The following is a 24,225-nucleotide window of genomic DNA, read 5'->3' as shown; positions in this document are numbered from 1 at the left end:
ATATCAATCTGTTTATTCTATCTATATCTATCTGTCTGTCTGTCTCTGTCTATCTCTCTTTCTGTCTATCGATCTATCTATCTACGTATCTATCTTTCTGTCTGTCTGTCTGTCTATCTGCCTGTCTGTCTGTGTCTATCTATCTGTCTGTCTATTTACATTTATGCATTTGGCAGACGCTTTTATCCAAAGCGACTTAGGCTACATTGCATTTCAAGGTACACATTTACTGTCTGTCTGTCTGTCTGTCTGTCTGCTTGTCTATCTATCGATCTATCTGTCTATCTGCATCATGTCTGCCTGTCTATCTGTCTAACTTTCTGTCTGTCTATATCTATCTTTTTGTCTGTAGCTGCCTGTCTATCTGCCTGCCTGTCTGTCTGTCTGTATCTATTTATCTATATTCTGAGTCCAATCAGAGCGAATCGAATAAATCTGTAGTTGTTTATTTCAAATTGTAGCCTACTTAAAACATTATGATTTTCATATAGCCTCTATAACAACCTTTTTAAAAAATATATTTTAAAAATAAAAATTAGCTAAATGAACTATGTTGATTTTGGTTTGTGAATTCAGTCACTTTAAATGTTTACGCGTTCGTACCGCATCTGTGTTAGTCACACAGTGTATTTGCAACGCATTTCTGAGCCCCTTGTTCTCCAGACAGCGCAGATGTGGCGCTCGGTTCTGTGTGAAGTTCTCGAGCGTGCGCACATCCACCTCCACTCACGCACAAAGCGCTTCTCCTCAGGTTACTGTAAATGAGACCTCCAGTCTTACTACAATTACCTGTTTAATGGACTAAATAGCCAGCAGGACCAGAAGCCATAATATGAAGAAACGCTACATGGATATAGGCAGGCTTCGGAAAATGAAAAAGATTAAGCTCACAGAGAAGATTTCCGAAAGGTATGACAGCGCGCGCGCTGCTTTGTTGTTTTGTTATTGCTCTTATTAGTCTTCACCTGAATGGCTCGCGCTTGGCTATTCATAGCGCGCTCAACGGATTGACGCAAACAAACGGCATCTGCTGTTATGAGAAGAAATCGGGGTTTAATTCAGAGCGAAAGCTCGCTGTGATTTAATGGATGAACGCAGGGCCGAATCTATAATATTTCGTGTGGAAACAGTGCAGCGGGCCACGCTGCTAGCAAAATATTTAAATAACAAAAAATATCCGCCACTTACCCTTAGCATTGCATATTAAGAAATGTTATGTTATTTCATTTATTTCAAGCTCTGATATTAATGAGCCTAGTTATTATGTTGTTTGATGCAGTGTCATCCACGCAGTCTTGTTATTTCTTCATGACAATACGATGTCTGAAAAACAGACAGTCTGAAAACACAGACAAACTGACAAGGGCCTCTGACTACTAGACAATATGCGCGCAGGAATGTCGTCTATGTAATATGTTTTTTCTCAGAGATTGTTTTTTTTTCCTGAGCTGTATAATGTGCAGTGAATTATGCATATTTATAAATTAATATAGCCTGACATTTAATAGAGCTGTGTTCTTAAGCTGTTGGGTGTTGTTGTTTTTTATTCGATCAGGTTTGCTGATTTCAGACTATTGTTCCTAGTGAGGTTAACACACAACAGAGTAGTCTGAACTGACCCCGTCTCTTCTTTATATAGCCTAGTGTAGCCTAGTCATCTGGACAATAGCCTCCTGTGTTTATAGCTACGCTTCATGGAGAAATGAACGTGCGCAGATTTCTCCTGAAACGGTTTCTTGTTCTTTAAATAGCCATGGCAACACTGTAGATTCGACGTTTAGGTGCTGATGCAGAAGATGAAATGTTGCCATGGTTACCAAACACAAAAGGATGTGGAGAGCAGAAAGCCCGAACAAAGGAATGGAGCACAATAGACTGTGCGACCAAAACATGAATTTGTAACGTCTTCAAGAACTCACTTTTTCTGGGCCTTAACATCTAACGTGGCTCATGTTTCTTTTGAAATACAGAACAGGCTTGTTTGTTTTTGAGTCAATAAGAAGTAAAAAAATAAAAAATAAACATAATAATAAAAAAAAAAGTATAAACAGAACGTGCGTTTCTTTCGTAGGTCTGACTTCTGTTCTTCTGTTTTGACTTTAGTAAAACGTTTTTTTATTTTTATATAAAAATAATTCACATTAAAAATAGTCTGTTATTGATAAATAACTCAAATAACACTACTAAATCATGATTCTTTGTGGGGGAGGAAAATACTAAAATTGTAATTCTATGTCCTGTTTTCAGCGCTTACTCTGTTCTGAAGTTCATGATTGTCTGGATGCTGGTACTGTTAGCTGACTTTGTTCTGGAGTTCAGACTGGAGTACCTGTGGCCTTGCTGGCTCTTTCTAGGGACCGTCTACACCACCTTCCACTGTCATGGACTGGTAGGCAGCATGCAATTGTGTTGTTTACTTTTAGAATAATAACAAAACCCGGTCTATGGTAAAAAAACAAAAACAATTCTTGCTCCATTTTTATTTCCTATCTAATATATGATGTATAATTTTATGTTCTGCTGCATTTGTGCATTTCAAATGACATAAAAAACAGACATAAAGAAACTAACCTCTGCTTTTCTTTTACAGGCCATCTGTGTGGTTTTTGTGTGTGCAGCATTTACCCTGGACTTATTCTGTTTAATTTTTGTACCCTTACACTGGTTGTTTTTTGCAGCCAGCACATATGTCTTACTCAACTATATGTGGCATACAGGTAAGCCTTAAACGCTTCTAATGAAGTTGCTATTTCATGAACACTTACAGATAAAGTCTGTAAAAAATGATTGTTGGTTTAACTTAAAAAAGTAAGTAACCTGGTTGCTTTTAAAAAAAAATTAAGTTTATTGAAATTAAAAACTTGAGTTAACACAAGGATTGGTTAAATCAACAGAAATTCAAAATATCGTGTTATCTGAACCACATAAATTGATTTGACTAAAGACATTTTTTGTGATAACAAATCATGAAAATATTTGTTTTACAGTGATGCACCTGAACGTATTACAGACGGTCTATAAACGTATTTATGTATTTACTTACTTCCTCACTTGCAGAGAAGGGCATCTGTATGTCAACTGTGACATTATGGATACTCTTAGTGTATATGGAGGCCTCTCTACGGTTGAGGGATCTGAAAAGCCCTCATGCAAATCTGTCCCATCTATTTGCTGCACACTGGTAGGTCCTGATTGTCCATTTTAGAGCAAAATGTAATTTGGGGTTTTAAATGAACAACTTTAGACCAGCTGTGTTTCATACTGTACAATAATTATTTCTTCCAGCATTGGTTATCCACTAGTGTATATGGGATTTGATGCAACGTGCTACTTCTCCAGTATGTTTAAGCTGCACACTCAGAAATCTGTTCAGAGTGACAATGACCTCCACATGGATCTCCTGCAACAGTCCCTACCTCCGTATATGCACCTGTACCCAAAATTATGGTTGGAAGGTACGTGAAATTTCTTTAACGGTACCATATTATAAGTTATTTCCAAAACTATGTTCAGAAAGTCTTTCTAAAATGTTCAATAGTTTGATATTGTTTAAAAAGCCACTATATTATACCCTTTTACAAAGTCTAGATTTAGTTTTTGGGGTCTACTAGAATATGTTTTCATGCTTAAATGTTCAAAAAACATTTTTTTTCCCATATTTTACATCGTAATTTGCTCTGATTGGTCAGCTGGGCCAGTGCGTTGTGATTGGTTTTTGATTGTGAACACTTTGTGAACACTTTGATTGTGTTTTGGAGAAGTCACGGCCCTTTATAACAGGCCCGTTCACACCAAGGAGTACACTCCACACCACAACTATAATGACAATGGCACAGAGAAACAATATCACTGAAATCTCTTTTAAAATGATTCATTTCAACAACAAAAAAATCAAAGCCAATCAAAATCCATTCTTTCAGAGCTCAAGCATTTAAAGTGGCGATGACAAAACTGCAGCACATGCTTAAAATAAACAGAATTATATCCTCCGCTGGTGTGGACGCTAATATAGTTATGGTTATAGTTATCGTTCTTGGTGTGGATGTGCCTTAACTCCCTTTGGAGTGGACTTTCTGCTTTGTAAGACCTTTGCAGACATTTTTCATGCTCAAACAGTAACTTTACACATAATATCAAATTCAAAATACTTTAATATTGCTCAGAAAATCTATTTGAATGATGACATAGTTTGCAATTCAATTTAGTAATCAAAAATAATTTCATTAACATTGTGACACGTCTTTGTACAGATCCCAAATATAAGGTGGCCAAATCCAGGCCGACGCAATACCAGTGTCCATCTGATGCCGTCACCTCAGAGGACAAACAAAACATGGAAGACTGCCTCCAAATCCACAGACTTCCTGCGAGACCCGAAAGAGACACAAATCCACAAACTCCAGGGCCCAAGCATCGTGGAGGTGAACTTCACATGGAGTCTACATCCATGTTAGAAACGACTGAAAACCTACCTCAGGAGGACCAGAGCAGCAAAGCTCAAAGACCCTCCAAGAGCGCCCTGCCTAAAGTGCATCGAGGTTCAGTGAATATCCCTAACAGCAAAGGGGAGAAAAGGCAGAAAGCCCCCAAAGCCATCAACTCGCTAGGGGACTCAGGCGAAAGGGGCTCGTCGAACATCTCACCAAGTCCTCCAAACCCACATGCTGACCAGATGTTGAAGTATGTTTGTGTTATTTCATTTCTCTATGTGCTGATTCAGCTCAAAATGCATTGGCTTGCAGATGGTTAATGGGTTTTGAGTACATTTACACAGTGATCTCCATCTGTCCGTTCCCCAGGCTGGAACAAGAGATGAGGAAGCTGAAGGGAGAGCTGCAGGCGAGCAGACAGAGCGAGCAGGAGCTGCGCAGTCACATTTGTAATCTCACCAACAGTGAACACAGTCTGCGCCCTGAAGTCTCTCTGCTCAGACATGCAAATGAACTGCTGCAGAACAAGTGAGTCCTCTGATCTCGTCCTGTTGGCCGTGGCACTAGTGCTCTGGGTGATGTTCGGTCACACTGATTGAAGATCGACTGCTTGATTTGTGTTTATACATCAAACAAATGCGGTTTCTTTTTTTATATTATATAACATTCAAATTTGAAATGTTTTTTTTTTTTTGCCATGACTTTAATGTATAGATTGTGTTACTCTTGTCTCAGACTTTTAAACAAACTATGAAAATTCATTATAAAACTCCTTTTTAAAACTATGGTAATCTAAACAAAGACTAAATTACGCATTTCATTGTTTATTATGTGAAAATTATTCATTTATACCTTTCCGCCATTTCCATCACCAAATATTTGTCCCAGTAATGCCCCCCCCCCCCCATATATATATATATATATTCAAATAAAATACTATTATTTTAAATTGTAAAAATATTTCACAATATTACTGTTTTACTGTATTTTTGGTTCAACTGAAAGCAGCCTTGCTGAGCATGAGACTTCTTAAAAAATAATAATAATAATCACTTGAACAGTAGTATATACATAAAAAATGAATGATGTGCCCAAAAAGATAACTATGAAAGCTCATGCTTTTTTATATTTTAAGAGTATGTGTAACTTGACCAAATCTAACGCTGTTCCTTTCAATTCTTTGGTACGCTGCTGTGCAGGATTCAGTGTCTCACAAAATCCAGACAGAAGGACAAACAAAACTGTTCCTTGCTGGAAAAGAAAATCAGAATGGAAACAGAGGGTCGAGTTGGAGTAGAAAAACAAACTGCAGAAGTCAGAGCCCAAAAATTTGATGAAGCAACAATGTTACTCCGGAGCGCATCACACAGGTAATTGTATTTATAATGCAAGAGTGCAAGAAGCATTAATATGCATATGAATCATGTTTGTGTGATGTTGAATGATGCTTAATCTGTGTCTTTGAGACTATAGGCCTAAATGGCCTGCTTTTCAATTGTGGTTATAATTGGCTGAAGAACCCTCAATTCAAAATAGCAATGGCGAAATAAACCTGTAAATTGTTATATTTTTTCCATCCACTGTAGGCAAGAACACAGTGAAACTCAAATGTTGAGGAAAAAAGCTAAAGATCTAGACTCAGAGTACAAACAACTACAGCTGGAATATCAGGAGAAAGAAAATCGAATGATAGCTCTAGAGAATGAAGTGGAGGTAAAGGACGCGGTTCGTAGATCTGTTCAGTTACATTCTGCATTGAATAGTTGTGATGTAATCATATTTTTGTGTTCTTCATGTTATGTGGATCCGGTAGCTTGCTTTCTGTGGTGTTCAGTCCGTGGATCATTTTTTTTTTTTTTTTATGGTTTGGAATGCTGATTCTGTGTTTTTCCCTGCTGAAAAATCCACCATGGGATTTATGCTGGTGTGCTGGACTTTTTCAGCAGGGTTGCTTTGGTTTGTTGTTGTTGTTGTTGTCATTATTTCTTGTTCCTTGCCCAGTTTAAATGCTGTTAGTGCCATCTGTTATACAAACCATGCCAAAACAGAAACCACGTCTTTCAGAAACTATTGTGCATCCTGAGAATTTTTGTATTATAAATTTAATTCAATCTTTTTAATGTTTTTCTCTTTATTTGGAAAGCATTTCCCAAAAAAATTTGTGTGGGAATTGAAAGAGTAATGCAAGTCTCCAAGACTAACAGGCATTTATTAAACTGAATATCTGTATGCAACATTTGAATGTATGCACGTACAAAAAAATGCACAATATTTTCTGTAATTATGTAATAAACTAATTAATGCTATAATAATAATTTGATTTTAAAATTTGTAAACTTTTTTTTTAAACAGCTGACCATCCAAAAAATGTATCATCTACAACACTATATCCTCGTCTTAAGCTGAAGACAAACGTGTGAAAGTGAAGTGTGTAATTATTTACCTCTAGTGGCAACCAAAGGAATGACAAAAATCATTTTTAATAATTCCCTGCTTCTGCATATTTCCCTGCATACTATACAAAAGCAGAGCATCAAATGAGTTGAATGCACAAATGTCCAGTATTTATGTCCAGCAGGAGAAATTTGCCTGATTAACATATACTGCATTCACAGAGATTCTTAAGTGGAAACTATCCCTTGATAATAACACTGGAGCTGAAGCTTCGAATTGGCAGACAACATTCTACAGAACGTAGCAAGTATGTTAGTAGAATGTCTGCAGTCACTGTGATTTTGCCAAGTAAGACGTGTTCCTGGATCAACATTAAGGGCTTTCGTACAGGGTAGTTATAGATATTGGAACTAGCCACCAGGACAGTTCCCTGAGAACCAAATGTTCCCCTTGGGCCATTTTCCTGCTTGCATTCGCACCGCCAGTTGGAACTTTATAGAGTGACGTAAGACGTCCTGCGGCTCTGGTTGTTGTGCGGGACTTTAATTTTTATGGCACGGCGGACTTATTTTGTTGATACTGGAACATCATTCCTGTCCGAAAATGTAACCCTAACCCTATCCCTACCCTTAAACCATAACCCTACCTATAACTTATCTCTAAACTCAGAGGAAAATGATAGGTGAAAAACACTGATGTAAAAGCTCCTAGTTGTAAGCCTAAACTTGGCATAACTTGTCCCTCGATCTGATTGGCTGATTGGAATGTTGTTCCAGGATCAACAATGTTGAACCAGGAACATGTTGTACTTGAAATCACGTTCATCGTCTGGGTCCATACATAAAGAATGTACTTCAGCAAATTCAGTGCATAGTCTGAAAGTTGAAAGTACTATTTTAAAATCAGAAAACAATTACACACTTCAGCCTTTTCCACTGGAAGTTCATTTGATACTAGACAAATGAGATTCAATTGTTCATCTGAATTATTGAAAATTGCTCAAATCTTTCATATCACCATTTTTTCATACTGTACTGTTCTGTTCCCGTCTCATCCGTGCAATATCCTCATGCTTCTCCCCAGACCCTCCAGAGGAACAGATGCAGCGAGCAGGAGGCGGACGCTTTGCTCTCAGCTCTGTCCTCCTTGCAAGACAAGGCTCATCATCTAGAGTACAACCTGAGTGCAGAAACCCGTCTCAAACTAGACCTCTTCTCTGCGCTGGGAGACGCACGCAGACAGCTCGAGATAGCACAAGGTTCATCTCATTTCAAATTATACAAGTTATCCATCTAAGACTCACATTGCAACTGTTATTTCTAAAAATACATGATATATCACTGCCATAATGGCAGTTTTTATCTTCTAAACATCTTAATCAGTCAACCTTGGATATTTAAAGGTATGCTATGTAACTTTTGGCCATCTAGAGGTTAAAAAACAAACACTGCATGCATTTTTCGGAAAATGTTTGGGTTGTATTTGGATGAATTTGACCCTTCACAATAGGGTCAAACTTGAGCTACTTTTATCTGTTCAATAAATACCTTACCTGTTAAGTTAAAAAAAATGCTATGAGCGAATCGCATTTACATTTTACAGGCCAATGTTCCTTCAGGGCATGGCCGCCGATGACCCATACCAAGTTTCGTAATGATACGCTAATGCGTTCATAAAATACAGGATTTTACTGTAAAATTCTAAATAACCGATGTCTAAAATGGCCGATATGCAACTCGGCATGTAGGACCGAATCTAATGAGACCAATGATTTTTGGGCAAACCGTTCAGAAGTTATAAGCAACAAATATTTGTAATATCTCCGGACCAGTAGGTGGTGCTGTGCGGAAATGCGGCATGTCGCCCCAGATCATACTTGTGATGACATGTACCAAGTTTGGTCTGAATGCGCTAAAGCGTTGCGGAGATACAGCCTTGCATCCAATTCTCTTCGTCATATTCGTTTGTGCGTTATTTGAGAACGATTGGGTTAATCAAAATCTTTTGATAACTTTTTACCAGCATGGTCTGAAAATAATCCGATTTGATTTTGGTGAAAATCAGACAAACCATCTAGGAGTTTGAAAAAATTATGTTTTTTGGGAAATTACGGCTTGATGTCAAGGGATCAGATATTGTTTCTAGCCCTTACGGTTCAAAAGTTATTAATATAAACATAAGTGAAAATTTGAACAGTTGGTGGCGCTAGAGAGATTGAGTTAGAGATTCCAAGTTTGCTATTGACTGTCCTTTATCAGTGTGCCAAATTTCACAACTTTTAACCATACGGTTCTATGGGCGGATGCTTGGCCCCTAAACATTACATTTAGAAATGAACTCAGATTAATAAATGCTATAGAAATATTGTTCATTATTAGTTCATGTTAACAAATGTTTCTGTTACAGACAAAACTGTATAGAATTTTAGTATAATATAAATCAATAAATGGATATAAAATGATTATTGACTCGTTGGTATCGGCCACAATATTAATATCTGTTTTAATGTCTTTCCCTACAGTTAAAATTTTGAAGCAAGACCACGAGGTTAAAGAAATGAAGCAGAAGCTCGCTGAGGCGATGGCCGTGGCTCCAGGTATGTCGTACATGACCCCGAGGTCCTCAATGCCTCAGTATCTCAAGTTCTTCAACTCTGAGCGCTACATGCTGAATCCCAGAGCACTCATGTACCAGTGTCTTAAGAAATAAGACGGGCGAGGACAAATCGGATGGCTTTTTAAGGATTGTTTTGACTCGACATTCCAAACACGGGGGCATCTTTGCTTCAAACTTTGCCTTTTGACAATGCCAACAGCCTCTAGTGAGTCTACGGCTGTGTTTACTGATTTCAGCAGAGACGCTGAGGCTGGTTATAGTTGACCTTGCTTTGAGCCAAGATTGATTCCAGATGAAATCAAAGTTGACTGTAAATACATTGTTGACCAGCGGATGACCAATCGAATGCTGAGCCAACCGCTGCGAGCTGCATGGACAGCAAGATATCAGTATGAAAAAATTGTGTGGACTTGATGAGGAGCGCGGTTCATCATGAGGACAGGATATCCTGTGTTGAGTGTAAAACGAAGAGGCTCTTCTTCAGCCATGACAATAACAGGCCAATGCCTCACTTGGTCATTCTGTGCCTCATTATTTATGTGAATTCAATTTATATAACAAGCCAATATCAAATGTAAGTCAGTATGTGAATATTCGAGTGCTTTGTACTGTTTTGTATTCTTTTTACATTACACACATTATACAGAAGTGACCAACACTCAACACACACACACACACACACACACAAAAAAAGTTTGTAGGTTTTCATGTTTCTGGAATCGTTGCCTTTTTTAATGTATCAATGGGATGTTTTTTATGAGAAGTTTATTTTTCTGGCTTGACATACTTCTTTTTTCTTTTCTTTTTCCTAAACCAAAATGAGATAATGGTTTTATTTTGTAATTCTACTTGTTGGTCTGCATGCCAATTTATGTAAAATGATTGTTTTGGACAAAAGAAAAAAAAAGAAAAATATTTTGATGTCTAATTGTGCATTTGTGCAAGGGCTGTTTTCTTCCAATAATTCTGGGAGAAGTAATAAAGTCATTTTAAATGATAATCTTGTATTCTTCTCCATAAGATTTTCTGACGGAAGCGGTTTCAAAATGAAAATTCTGTCATTTACTTTCGAGGTTGTTCCAATCCTGTGTGAATTTATTTCTTCTATGGAACGTAATGAAAGTCAATGGGTTTGAGTTGCTTTGGACCCCATTGACTTTTATTGCATGGATGTATTGTATTCTGCAGGAGAAATTTAGGGTTCAAATGACATGAGGATGAATAAATGACATTTTTGGGTGAACTGTTCTTTTTATATTGTACTTGGGAGATGACATAAAATCCTAATATTTCCAAATGACACAAAATACGACAGACAAAGAATGGAAGTACCCCGTATCTCATCTTTATATCAAGAAATGGTGCAACTTTGAAAAGATAGAGGTTAACAGAGTAAAAGCAGTAATGAGTTTCTGAATGTTTCGCGTGAGCCCGTTTCTTTCAAAATTACAGAACAAATCATCCATTAATATTTTTAAATAATTTGTCATAGCTGGTCTGCATTAACAAAACAAAAGCATTGATGTGGTGTGCTTTTCAGGCATCATTTCCACTCCACTATCCAATATCTGAAGCGATTTAGACCAATTTTATAACTGAAAAGAAAGAAGAATCCAACTAGAATTTTTTCAGTTGTTAAACTGTATTTCATGCATAATCTCAAATGGGCTATTTGTAACAGACAGATGTTGATGTACCATAGAGGTGAATATGAAATTTATTGCCATCAACATAAAATGAATCAGTGCGAACTACTTGTTTGGACTGAAATGATGCTGCCAAACAAAACCTCAGGAGTGTTAACAGTGCAAATATGGCAAAAATACAGTATATTTGCATACAGACCAGTTAAGAAAGAAACAACACTAAAGGATCTGCACAATGACAAAAAAAAGGAATAATATAATGTTTGTCAGTCTATGGGTCTTCTGAACATGGATTGATTGTGTCTGTTGAAGGCACATTTGAACACGTCTGGTGCACTGTAGATAATATCTTCATAATGAAACTCATAACTGTGTCACATACAGGGAGAAAAGACAAGTCAAATCAAGTGCCCTTTGCTTAGAAACCATTCAAATGAAAACTTACAGCATACATTCACAGGTAATAAAGGGGAAAAAAAAACAGCCTCCACAATGATGAAAGTGAAACACGCTTCAAGATGGACCATATGCATATAGATAAATAATGTTTACTTTTTTCAATGCATCGAGAACCCCTTTCCTTTCACAGTCGTCGTAGATCTTGCATTGCAGACCAAAGTTAATGTGTGCCTTAAAATGTACAACAATAAAGAGTGTTATTTGGTTATTTCAAAATAACACATTCCCCTTACAATAAAAAAGAATAAATGAATGATTGAAAGGGTGAATAAAAGACCATGGAATATGCATGTGATGTGCCTAAAAAGACAACAAAAGGGATTTGCTAAAGTGCAAACCAGAAGTAACCGATCCCACACATACTGTAAGCAAAAAAGTTCCAAAATACAGCTCGTAATACTGATTTAAATAATAACCGAGTCATTTTTTTCTTCTTTTAAAACAGAGAAGCAGACTGCTACACTGACAGAATAGATGTAGACGGGAACCATCAGCCAACACCTGAAGTGGTGTGAAGCACAGAGCGCGGGGGGGGCGTTTTTGAGGCTCAGTTCGAGGACTTCTGATCCCTCCCCACAAAGCTAGCATACAATCCTCTGAGTGATGAAGCGCTAGAGTCCCGTCCCGTGCATGAAGGTAAAGGATGGTGGAGGAGCTGGCAGATTCGACCCTCCGCTATGAGGAAACGGTCACAGGATTGAGAGAGCCGTTACGGCTGTAGAATTTAGTGAAGGCCTCCTCCAGCACGGTAGTGAGACGCGGCTGATCCCCCTTGAGAGAGAAGGACCAAAAAAATTTATTCAACAAAAGTTGGAACAGCAGATAATTAATAAATCAAATCAAATAAAAAAGCAATAGTAAAATACAATAAAATAAACTAAAAAAAAAGAGTTAGTTTTGTAGTTGTTTTCCATTCTTAAAGGAGAACTCCGGTCAATTTTAACATTGAGCTCAATTTTTAGTAAATTTGGAGTGCTGTCAATACAGAGAACAACGACAAAAATCGGTGTTGCCTACACAGTGTTATCCTCTTTTTAAAATTTGCACCCTATTGACTTGAATGGGGTCTAATTTTAAACCTGCTTTTATTTCTCTTATCATCCTTGATGTGTCATTACAAGTGCCCAGCCATGTTGAGTGATTCCTTCAGAGTGAACACGAGTGAATCTGACTGCAGTAGATGTGAAAGATATGAATAAAAATGATGTTATATCAGCCAGCGCACATACCTGTATTTAGTTCCTGTTTTCGGTCGAAGTCCAAAGTAGTCGATTGTCGAGTTCACGCGCATAGGTTTAGTTACTTCGGACTTCGACCGAAAATAGGAAGTAAATACAGGTATGTGCGCTGGCTGATATAACATCATTTTTATTCATATCTTTCACATCTCCTGCAGTCAGATTCACTCGTGTTCACTCTTAAGGAATCACTCAACATGGCTGGGCACTTGTATGACACATCAAGGAAATAAAAGCAGGTTTAAAATTAGACCCCATTCAAGTCAACAGGGTGCAAATTTACCCTGGTAATCCCTGCTATAAAAGAACAAAAAGTAGATATAAAAAGCTAAATTATCTATTGTCCAGTGTCAGGTGTTGTATTAAAGGCAGAGACTGATGAATGAAGAACATCTGCTGGAGTTACACAGATGGTACAGCAACATCCCTTGCATGAGTGGCAGATGACAATATCGTTGAGATGGACTGAGAAAATCCCTTTATAGTCAAGAAAGAGCAATGACTGCTCATTGAGTGTACGTTTACACGACACGACAGCGATGTACTAAAACGGAAAAGGTTTTTCACGTACAGATGACAACGATGTAAAACGATCCCCATTCACACGGATCCCAGAAAACCACTAAAACCGCTGTTTTCTGCTGCCAGGCCAGTAGCTGGCGATGTCACTTTGTAAAGAAACACTACGCACCTATAGACTGAACACATAATATGCATGCGCAATTGCACATGACATCAGTTTTCACAAATTCGCATTTTGTAGTTTACACAGAGACGATAACGGTGTTGTTTTCAAAAACTTGCACTTTGAAATCAGTTTTCAGGCCCCCAAAACACCGTTGTCATGTAAATGAATGGCCAAAAAGCACAAAAAGTTTTCCGTTTTTAGTTTTTACAGTGTTGTGTAAATTACCCTGAGACTGCAGAGGGAAAATTCATGAAGAAAACTGGCTGTGAACAGCAGCAGCGAACAGTTTTAATAGAACTACCTAACAAAAAGCCATGATAGTACAGATGGTTAAGCTGCTGTATGCTAATTTTCACTAGCGCTATAATGCCAAGCCCTATTGCGGTATTCTCTGGGAGAGATCTGGCTCTTATTTGTGCATTAACAGGGAAACCTCTCATGTCTGTTTTTTGGGTACAGCTAAACCATGGACTCTACTTGTGTGCTGTTTTTCTGGTTAGCTCACAGCGTTTGTCTTTTCTCCTACATCACGCTTCCAGGAATCAGCCACGGCTGATTAAAACATTTCCTCAAGCAACTGAATTATTGATTGGAAACATTTTATTTCTGAATGTTGGCACTAGCTTTGGGGGAAAAAATATCTTGTAAATTTGAACCTGGTGACAAATGTTTTAAAAGCGGCCAGAACATTGAGTGATCTCACACTGAATAAACACAGTAACCATACCAACAATGAAACTGAGAAACATCGCGTGAAAGTTTTTTGATTGACATCATTTCTCACACTTCATTGTCCTGTGGCTCAACTATATTCAGATTCAGTCTAAGAGAAGTGATTTTGACAAGTGCCCATACAAAAAGTGCAATGTCGTCATCTTGGGCAAAAAAATTATGAATTACATAAGTAGTTTGAAAAAATGACAGTGCTAACATTCTGCCTTAAGAATGATCAACACATGATCTCATCTAAACGAAATACAGATGTCAGAAGGACATCTGATCATTCAGCACATATTAAAGTACACTACCATTCAAAAGTTTGGAGTTTTTTTTTTGTACTCTTATGCTCACCTAAGCAGCATTGTTTTGAACAAAAAACGGTATAAAAATAAATATGCAATTTTATTACAATTTAAAATAACTTTTCTGTTTGAATATATTTAAATGTTTATTCCTGTGATGGAAAAGCTGTATTTACTCCAGTCTTCAGTGTCACATGATCCATCAGAAATTATATTAATATGCTGATTTGCTGCTCAATAAACATTTCTTATTATTATCATCAATGTTAAAAACAAAAGTTTGTGGAATCAAAGGATTCTTTGATGAATAGAAAAAGTTTAGAACAGCATTTATTTTAAATAGAAATCTTTTGTTACAAACAAATGTCTTTACTGTCACTTTTGATCATGTTACTTCATAATGCAAGTTAGGGAGGCCAAACTTTAGGACGGGAGTGAACATAACATCTTGAGGGAAAGTTCTTACCTCACTAATGAAGCCAAGCTGGACCAGTTCCACGGCCAACTCCTGTACATTCTCATCTAACACACACAGAGAACACCATTCTTGAGTTTCAGCAATAAGTCAACAGAAAAGGCACTTTTCTACACTTTTTTTGGTCTCAATTATGATTCAATCTGATCCATTTCCGCATATCTGCAGAACTCTTGTTTTTGTGACAATTATTTCATAATGCACAAAAAAATAAAAAAATAAAATAAGACCAGAAACACACTATGCAAGAACACAAATTTGAATGCAACTAAACAGTTCCATTGTAAAATATAGCTGCAAGCAGATATTGTCGGGACCAAGCGCAAAGACGGCGATAAGACATGCCAACTTGGCTGGGAGTGTCAGACCAACTGCAGCAAGGAGCAATTAAAGACATTTTAATATGATTTTAGGCAAAATGGCTGAATAATTATATATATACAGTCACTAATAATATGATTTAATGGTTTATCACTTTCGACCAATAGGTGACGCAATTACGAAAATGATGTGGTCAGAGTGAGGTGACAATGACACATACAAAGTTTGGTGTCAATATGTCAAGGAATTGCAGAGATACAGCCTCAGTCATTTTGGCATCATGCCTCAACTTTGTCGCTGCGGTATACAAAAACGGATTCATCTATCGCACGCACGGATGATACGATTCGATTTTGGTGAAAAATGGACAAACGGTCTAGGAGGAGTTCGTACAAATATGGCAAACTTGGTATCTATGTTCTTGGCGTGACCCAAGAGATCTATTAAGACCAGTTTCATTGCAATAGGCTAATTTATTCCAAATGTATTAGCATTTTTGGAAATTTCATTATAACTTTTGACCACATGGTGGCGCTATCCTAAAACATTTTGATTACTTTCAGGGCATGGTGCTGAAGAAAGTTACAGACATTTATATCTATAATAGCATAAAAAATTACTGATGTATAACTTTGTTTACATTTTTTGGCACTTACTATCAATATTTTGGCAATATCATATTGTCAGCGACCTGTTTCCAAATTTCCTACAGTGGTTTCATCTCGATCAGACTAACGGTTTCAAAGTTATGCGCAAAAGTTTTACCGCCTTATTGTGGCGGTACCAAACATCACTGTTGGGTTAAACCGCATGTGAATTCAGGAAGCTAGCTATAAACATGTTGACAGCTTAGCTAACTCAGCAAAGCTTCTTGATTCTGAGCAAGCTGACTTGAAAGACGAAACCGACAGTGCTGATGCCCATTATAGTGTCTCTTGCAGCTGAGAATGCATCACATACTTGTGCTGCATTCTGACACATTCAGAACACAATGGCATGTTAAATCCAGCCGTGTAGCTGCAAGCATTCACATACTTGTGTATAGTGTGTTTGGGGCCTGATAAAGTACTCACTTGGCGCCAAATCACAACTCAAGTGTCGGTTGAGCTTATCTTCCAGTTTTAGCAGTAAGGTCAGCTAGAAAAAGAGCAGTGAGGAGTTATGGACACAGAATAAACATCTAACTTGCATAACTCCAGCAATAAACACGGATAAAGGGCTTACATGATGTTTCGCTCCTTCCTCCACAGGCTCGATGTTGCACTGCATCTGTACGACCTTAAAGAGACAGATTATCTTTAACACTAACATACGACGCTAAAATACTGCTAATCCTGTTGACTGACTGCAACCACACATCTAGACTTGTTTGAGTGGAAAGTAGTAATATGCCACACAGAGAGACTTGGGTGAAAAAAAAGATTTTTTCTTAATCATTGATACTTGGTCAACATATCCTTAAATCAATCCATTTCTCACCTTCCTGGTCTCCAGCTCTGCAGGCTCAGGCGTAGGCGATTTGACAGAGGGTGGCACGATGGGGGACTTGACCGTCTCTTGCTGAGGCTGCTGTGGGCAGGGGATGCCGAAGGCAGTCAGTGGATAGATCCCATTCCTACATCGCAAGAGCAGCGAACATCATTACGTTTGTGCTTGTTTGCTTGTGCTGGGCCCATCTAATTTCTTATTCCCCCTAAAAAATTGGGAAATTCTATTTTTCTCACCTCACATCCTCAAGGAACTTGTCAAGCTCCAAGGCAGGAAACTGTGAGAGTCTGAAGGGAAAAGAGACAGGATTACAGAAGCCGTTTAAGGTGGCATGACAGCTTATTTGATCCTAAGGTTCGTCCTCATCCCAAACAAGCTACTTCAAAGTAAAACCAATGAATCAAAGAAAGAGGCTCACTTTAGTTGGACTTCTTTCCTTTCCATAATGACCTGGTTGGGGTCCATGTTCTTGGTAATTTCCTCTAAAGCATTTTCTGCGATCAAGTCTAGTAAGCAAAAGCAAATGGTTTCAATGTGTTTAGCATCAGTGAATCTTATTCATGAAGGTGAGATGAAATGTCTGAATGGTAATGAGATTAGCTCATGACTCACGCTGGTGACTGACGATACAGTGCGCAGCCAGTAGTTTCAAAAGAGGCACTTCAAACAGAGCTTGATGGAAAAGCAGCTCTCTGGCTGTGGGCCTCTTACTGGGGTCCACCTCCAGACACTTCTGAATAAACTCCTAAAACAAACACACAGGGAAACATGAGACTTCACAATGATTGGTATAAGATTACATTATTGAAAAAAAAGGCTCCACTCACCGATGGGGGGAACAATTAACGGTTACCAAAAGCTACCCATTAATTCTTACAGTGATAAAAAAGAAAATAATTAACCAATACATCTGACTATTAAAAAAAAGTTTGTGTGGGTTATTTTAATGTTTGTTTGTTTTTGTGGAAATTCTAACCATTTCATGTCATGTACTGTGTTCTAGTGTTACTATAAGTATAATTCATCATGTGTCAGCTATACTCATGATCGAGATTTCTTTCAATTCAGTCGGATACATGCCGATTTGCAAAGCATCATATACTAGTGTGAAGGAAACAATCCAAACAGACTGAATTCATTATTTATTTTACTTGCAAACTGAAAAGCCTACTGGAGATTCGCATGCTCAGATTTCACACACATCTGGAATATTTATCCAATTACACAAATGTAACTAAAGAACAGAAAACAACAGTACAACTTACACAACTATTCAAAACTTTGGGGTCAGTAAGATTTTTTGGGGGGAATGAATGATTTTATTCAGCAGGGATGCATTAAATAGATGCAAAAAGATACATTTATAATGTGACAAGATTTTTATTTAAAAAGAATGCTGGTCTTTTATGTGTATATATATATATATATATATATATATATATATATATATATATATATATATATATATATATATATATATATATATATATATATATATATATATTACTGACACTTTTTGAATGGTAGACTCAATCTATACTCACTCTCTGCAGTGGGTCCTCCAGAGACTGGATGGCACTATTAATGGCTTCTTGTGACACATATGAGGACTCTCCATTACTTTGGATTTCCAGCACAGCCATCTACAACAGTGGGAGAAAAACCTGAATCTCTGATCTGGTCAATCCGATACACTGATGAATAATCTGCAGCTCAAAACAAACAGCACTCACCTCTAAGGCGCACATTCCAAAGGAATAGATGTCCACAGCCGTAGTGACACTGGCAACAGCTGAAGTGGATGAAGGAAGAGGACAAATTGTACTGTCATTTTTACATAACAAGTGCACTGATATGACTAGAATGAGTTTGAATGAAGTTTAAAACCTAGTTTTACCTCCATACTCTGGAGCAAAGAAGTGCAAACTCTTCTGCTCCTCCCGACATGTTTTTACATGGTTATTAATGGTGTCTGGGGCCACTACAAAAAGAAAAACAGAAACGTCAGCAAAAATAATACAATCTTTAACATACTTTTATACATACTTTTTCTGTGCTTTAGCCCACCTGATCCAATTTTGATGAGTCCATTGTGCTGTATGAAAATGGTGTCACAGGTCAGGTTCCCGTGGATAATGGGAGGTTCACATGAATGCAGATAGCTAAAGGAAGAATGGTGAGAAACGTGAGTGTAACAGGAGCTCTCCACAAGACATAATGGAACACCAAAACAAGAAGAAATGCTCAGCTATGCAAGTCACAGACAACATTTCAGGTGCTAGAGAGGAATTTTGTCCAACATTTAAAAAAAATATCTCTACATTATTGGTAAAAAACAGTATTTGAATAGAGAGAAAGAAAAAAAGAGAGGTTCACAAACCTTAAGGCAGATAATATCTGAGTACACCAGCGTTTCCATGCCTAAAAAAGTCCCACAAAAAGTTAAGAGTATCCGGGAAAACAAGTCCGCAGCTGAAATTATACTATGTCAGAATATTTCATTAATCCCAACTAATACTACACTCAATGAAACCAAAACATGACTAATAGTATTACTAATATATCTATCCGTTTACTGGAAAAACAGAGAATAAACAGAGACATGAATGTAAACATTACTTAAAAGTGTAAAACAAATGAAGATAACTGGTATGATGACCCACTCCATGTTAAAATGAAGAAAATAATGCATTTTGTTTTTATGATGACTTTGGTGATTAAGTATTGTCCTGGTATTTAATAGTATTATTCTCATACCAAAAAGCTAAAATTTGTTCTAGTACGCTCTCTCTAAAGTTTTAAACAAATCTGTTATGGGTCACACCTGTAGGCAAAGTCAACAATGACTAACATTCAAGCTAGAAATTGAAGACAAAAGATGCATTTAGTCTGCAGTACATTATGTCTCACAGCTCTTTTGTCAATTTGTCTGAATAGAAACATAGCAGCAATCATACCTTTTCATTCATGGTCTTATGATTCTTCTTGGTCTTCTTTAGAAACTGCTTCAGGCTCCCAGAAGACATGTACTCTGTGATGAAAATAACCTGAAGGGGGTAACAAAAAAAAAATCTAATGATTAAAAAAAATTAAATCCAAAAATGACGACTTCTTTTTTTTTTGTGTGTGTGTGTGCTGTTGTTACATTTCTTACCCTGGCTCTGTTCTCCTTCACATCAGCCCAGTACTTGTGAAACTTCACTATATTCAGATGTTCCAGCTGGATGAGGTTATCAAACACTGCTTTCACTTTTTCCTGAGAAATAAAAAAAGAAAAGTAGATTAATTTACCAGGAAACCTTCCTGTATGTAACACAACATCCTGAATTCTAGAGGAACAGGATACTATAATATAATACTGAACTCTTACTTTATTATACAACAATAAATCACGTAAAAGATCAGGATGGGGAACAAAAAAAAGAAAGTTTCATTGCTTTTTATGGCTGGACTCACTGCACTAGTCACATGTGTTTATGGGAAAGGCAATCGGCAATGTAGATGGCAAAGCCTGTCAAAACGCAACCTCTAAAATTACTTTATGAATTCCACAATGAGCGTCTGCCAAGCAGAGCGGAGCGCAGTATGTGGATGGGCCAAACAGATGGCTGTCCACGACTCTATGCCAAGCATTAATGAATCAACAAGTTTGATTAAAAGTGCTCAAAGGCATTGAAAGAGTAAAGTATGCTATATTAAAAAAACAGCAGACCTTTTTATTATTCCAACATTCAAGAAATAAGAGTTGCATAACCACAGAGAACGCTTAGAACGTTTTTGTGAACGTTTATTTTTCAATAATAGCTTGGCAGCAAACAGGTCAGACCACTGTGTAAGGGGCTTACATCCAGATATTGAACCTGTGGCCAAGAACAGAGATAATAATCAACAGCGAACTTGACATATTATGCTTACTTCAGAAGTTTAAATGAAAGTTCAGCTGGATGTTTGAAGTGTTTTGTGTAACTAACAGCAAACCATCAGTTCATTCATATCAAATGTTTTAGAAAGAAGTCTCATGCTCACAAAGGCTGCATAGTTGACCAAAAATACAGTTAAAACACTAATAATGTTAAATATTACAATTAAAAATATATATTTTAAAATGTCCTTTATTCCTGTGATGGCAAAGCTGAATTTTCAGCATCATTACTCCAGTCTTCAGCGTCACATGATCCTTCAGAAATCATTCTAATATGATGATTTGCTGCTCAAGAAACTTTTCTTATTGTTATCAGTTTAAAAAAACAGATGTGCTGCTTAATATTTTTGTGGAAACCGTGATCATTTTATTTCAGGATTCTTTGATGTATAAAAAAAACTCAAAAGCAGAGCATTCCTTAAAAAAATTGAAATCTAGAAATGTCTTACTGTCACTTTTCTTAACTGAAAATTTTCTCACTGAAATTTCAGACACTTATTTCAGACAGAAATCAGTAGACTTGACAACTACACAAGTTTTACCTCTTGTAGTTTGAAGTTCTTGCGCTCAGAAAACATGACCTCATTCCACACGACCTCCACACCCTCCTCGGTGTCCATGGCAAGGTAAGCATTGTCGATCCCTGGGACGTTGCGCTGGTTCACCTGTGGGGGTGGAGGGGATTTTTTATTTAAAAGTAAAAACTCATCAGGTTTCCAAGATTCTGCAAATAAATGATAAAATCCTCTCAAATTAAAATGATTTTAAGACAAAATACCCTAAAATTAAGGTTATCATCATTTAGCAGATAGGAATATTATTAGTAAATAACTTTTGAAAGACTTTTGAAGGATTATACCTCCTCTCTCCGTTTCTGCCAGCGTCCACAGGGGCTTTCCTCCAGAATCTCAGATTCATCTTCGCTCTCCTCTTCCTCATCCTCAGTTGCAGGTGGTGCAGGCTGGGTTACTGTGGACACTGGGGGAGACACAGATGAAACAACCTGGCCGGTAGGTGGCGAGGCTGTGGACTCAGACTTCATGTCCATATTGGACGCAGGGGCAGGTGTGGCGCTCTGCTTTCCTTCTTCTGACATCATTGACTGATAACTGACAGCCCTGTCCTGAACCGCCACAGGAAAACAAGTCTGGCTGACTCACACCTCGAGGGCAGGAGGCAGAGAGCTGTAAAATCAGGAATCATTCATGACAAAGAGCATAAACTCGAATCATAAACAGTATAGATATGCATTACAGACAAATATTATTAAGGTAGCTTGTTACAATAAGGTCTCATTTGTTAACGTTAGTTAATGCATTAACTAACATGAACTAACAATTCACAGTATATTTTTGTAGCATTTATTTAACCTTTGTTAATGTTAGTTAAAAAAAACAATATAAGAAAAATATCCATCTTCATGTTAGTTCACAGTGTGTTTACTAATATTAACCAATATTTTATATTCATAAATATTGAGATTAACATGAAGTATTGTAAATTGATGTAATTTAATGTAGTTATTAACTAATGTTAACAAATGAAACCTTATTGTAAAGTGCTATCAATATTAAATAATACTTTTTCTTTAACAATATTCAATAGAAGAGATATCATTAGTTTCGAAATTTAAATCAGTTAAAAGTTATTTTCTTTCATGGTTCTTCTCACAACTTTTGACCAATTGTGACATGACCTTTGAAGTTGAAAATAATTAGGATAGACTGCAGATATAAAGTAAACTATCTGTTAAAATATTTATTCACTATAATTTGTCATTACTTTTTAATATGTGGTTGATTTTCCATGAACTTAAAAATATGGAAATAGAAAATAAACACTTTTCAGGTTGTCATTTGGTGTCCCATGTATATTGTACTCTCTCTCTCTCTCTCTCTTTGACTATAGCAAATTCAAAATTATGAATTTTGAATGAGCCCAAATCTCAAGAGGAACCCTCAAAATAATAACTCTAAAGTTAGTATCACACAAAAAAACTAATAGCAGCAGGAACTTAAATTACCAGCTTTTAAGTGACAACTTTATGTCACCAAGTCAGTTTAAGCTGAAACACTACGAACAGTGAGGCAAATTCGACCTAGAAATAAAATAAAAACCTAGACAAGACTGTAGCATCTGCTGAGGTGTGAGCAGATGCACGCTTTAGTGATGTTTACATTATTACCCTCTCTTTAGTCCTGTCCTCAATTCAAACCAGTACACAGTTTATTTTCAAGCATTCAAAATAGACTGTCCCACATCATCGATAAGAAACAGACGTAACAAATACAGCATACTGCTCCCCACCATATAAACATATCTTACTTTAATTTATCCTGGGATGAGCGGCGCCGCCAGCTCGCCGGAAGGAGCTAAACGTCGGTAGCTGAGGACAAGGAGGAGGAAAATCCTCAGACAATAAGAAAAAAACGATAAATTCTTAAATGATATGGATCCAAGTAGGAGTTCAGCTCTCGTTTGTAGAGTTAGAGTTCCACAGAAATATCAAGATATGAAATGACGGTTCAATTTCCCCTTAGCAAAGTGAGAGAGAAGCTAGCAGCGCAGCTCCGCGGCCTCCGGAGCCTTCGCGAATATAATATCTGAAAAAGATTTCAGATAGATTTCCTTGGGTGATATGTTCAATGTTAAATAAACCAATCAAAAGATCAAAACTGTCCGGCCTGTAAAATGAGCTCAAACAAAAAAATACAAATATTACTGTCTGTCTGGTTTGATGCGTTTTGTCAGATAGCCCCGGATGCTAAGTTACACTCTAGGATATTCGAGTTCTTCAACCACGTCTTCACGGAACGATTCGTTTCACCCAGAAACACTTAAATATTCCGACAAGAACGGACTCAGATGAATTAGACAGCGATATCGCTGAAAAAGCTACACGTAAATAACGACAGCTCCGAGTTTTGTGGTACGCCGTTTCTTATTACTGCATGAATCAGGACCAATTTCACACAGCGGCATCTACTGGATGACATGATTCGAGAGCCATGGGTGGAGTGTGAAGTCCAGCTCCCCCTCTCTGGGTGTCATTTTGGGCGTAATGGGTGGAGCTAGAAGGTCCAAATACACCCTAACCCTTCCCATAACTCAAATATCCCTCCACCCATTAGATCCACAGAGTTGGAGATGCATCTCTGCAGTGAGCAACACTTGCATGATTCTGCCACCTTCACTGCTCACGATTTAACCCTCAGTGACCTATGGGGAGAAAAAAACATACAGACATTAGTATGATGCATTTATATATGATATCATATATAATGAAGTATATATTTGCCTTGCTTACACTTACCTCACATGGAATTCTGCTACGAATCCACAGAGAATATACCTCTAAATAGATTTTTGTTTAACTTTCTGTACTGTATGTCACAATATTTATTTATTCCATTCTCCAATACTTATCCTCGGTTGGGGTCGAGGGTTATTTATTAATAGAAATGTATTATGTCTGAATATATACAATTTGGAAGTGTATTGGAAGTTAACTTTTAAAACATCTATG

At 37.2% G+C, this 24,225-nt stretch overlaps 2 protein-coding genes across 8 annotated transcripts; one reads left to right on the top strand and one right to left on the bottom strand.

The window, feature by feature from the left end:
- The first annotated feature begins 612 nt into the window (after positions 1–612).
- LOC306983748 (macoilin) lies at positions 613–10,679 on the top strand. Of its 4 annotated transcripts, none has more exons than XM_079584400.1 (11): positions 613–909; positions 2,248–2,389; positions 2,591–2,717; positions 3,058–3,181; positions 3,286–3,455; positions 4,251–4,680; positions 4,800–4,958; positions 5,630–5,800; positions 6,017–6,143; positions 7,908–8,082; positions 9,346–10,679. In XM_079584400.1, the coding sequence occupies exons 1-11, from the start codon at positions 833–835 to the stop codon at positions 9,531–9,533; spliced, it is 1,890 nt and encodes a 629-aa protein (XP_079440526.1). In that variant the 5' UTR covers positions 613–832; the 3' UTR covers positions 9,534–10,679. The 4 variants fall into 4 exon arrangements, with proteins under 4 accessions (XP_079440526.1, XP_079440528.1, XP_079440525.1 ...); XM_079584402.1 differs by having other exon boundaries at positions 662–909; positions 2,679–2,717; positions 9,346–10,438; XM_079584399.1 differs by having other exon boundaries at positions 705–909; positions 6,017–6,155; positions 9,346–10,438.
- An 86-nt stretch (positions 10,680–10,765) lies between these two features.
- Positions 10,766–23,853, bottom strand: nrbp1 (nuclear receptor binding protein 1). 4 transcript variants are annotated; one of them, XM_079584404.1, is made up of 19 exons: positions 23,473–23,745; positions 23,025–23,302; positions 21,559–21,883; positions 21,242–21,364; positions 19,932–20,033; positions 19,735–19,824; positions 19,158–19,198; positions 18,845–18,939; positions 18,675–18,758; positions 18,511–18,569; positions 18,322–18,420; positions 17,390–17,522; positions 17,196–17,283; positions 17,014–17,064; positions 16,769–16,904; positions 16,514–16,567; positions 16,363–16,426; positions 14,960–15,015; positions 10,766–12,316 (listed from the first exon to the last, which is right to left on the bottom strand). In XM_079584404.1, exons 3-19 carry the CDS (start codon positions 21,796–21,798, stop codon positions 12,221–12,223), a joined length of 1,611 nt encoding a protein of 536 aa, XP_079440530.1. In that variant the 5' UTR covers positions 21,799–21,883; positions 23,025–23,302; positions 23,473–23,745; the 3' UTR covers positions 10,766–12,220. The 4 variants fall into 4 exon arrangements, with proteins under 4 accessions (XP_079440530.1, XP_079440531.1, XP_079440529.1 ...); XM_079584405.1 differs by having other exon boundaries at positions 23,422–23,673; XM_079584403.1 differs by having other exon boundaries at positions 23,025–23,853.
- Positions 23,854–24,225: the final 372 nt, after the last annotated feature.

This window comes from Phoxinus phoxinus (assembly GCF_949152265.1).
Source record: "Phoxinus phoxinus genome assembly, chromosome: 16".
Taxonomy (NCBI): Eukaryota; Metazoa; Chordata; class Actinopteri; order Cypriniformes; family Leuciscidae; genus Phoxinus; species Phoxinus phoxinus.
This window is presented reverse-complemented; position numbering and strand designations above follow the sequence as displayed.

What these genes read in the sequence shown, in the direction of transcription:
- LOC306983748 (XM_079584399.1), top strand. Translation starts at nt 833, where the DNA reads ATGAAGAAACGCTACATGGATATAGGCAGGCTTCGGAAAATGAAAAAG. An exon ending in CTCCGGAGCGCATCACACAG is followed by an intron (nt 5,801 to 6,016) that starts GTAATTGTATTT and finishes CATCCACTGTAG; the next exon opens with GCAAGAACACAGTGAAACTC. An exon ending in ACAGCTCGAGATAGCACAAG is followed by an intron (nt 8,083 to 9,345) that starts GTTCATCTCATT and finishes CTTTCCCTACAG; the next exon opens with TTAAAATTTTGAAGCAAGAC.
- nrbp1 (XM_079584403.1), bottom strand. Translation starts at nt 21,798, where the DNA reads ATGATGTCAGAAGAAGGAAAGCAGAGCGCCACACCTGCCCCTGCGTCC. An exon ending in TTGGAATGTGCGCCTTAGAG is followed by an intron (nt 18,421 to 18,510) that starts GTGAGTGCTGTT and finishes CCACTGTTGTAG; the next exon opens with ATGGCTGTGCTGGAAATCCA. An exon ending in TGGAGGACCCACTGCAGAGA is followed by an intron (nt 17,523 to 18,321) that starts GTGAGTATAGAT and finishes TGTTTGTTTTAG; the next exon opens with GAGTTTATTCAGAAGTGTCT.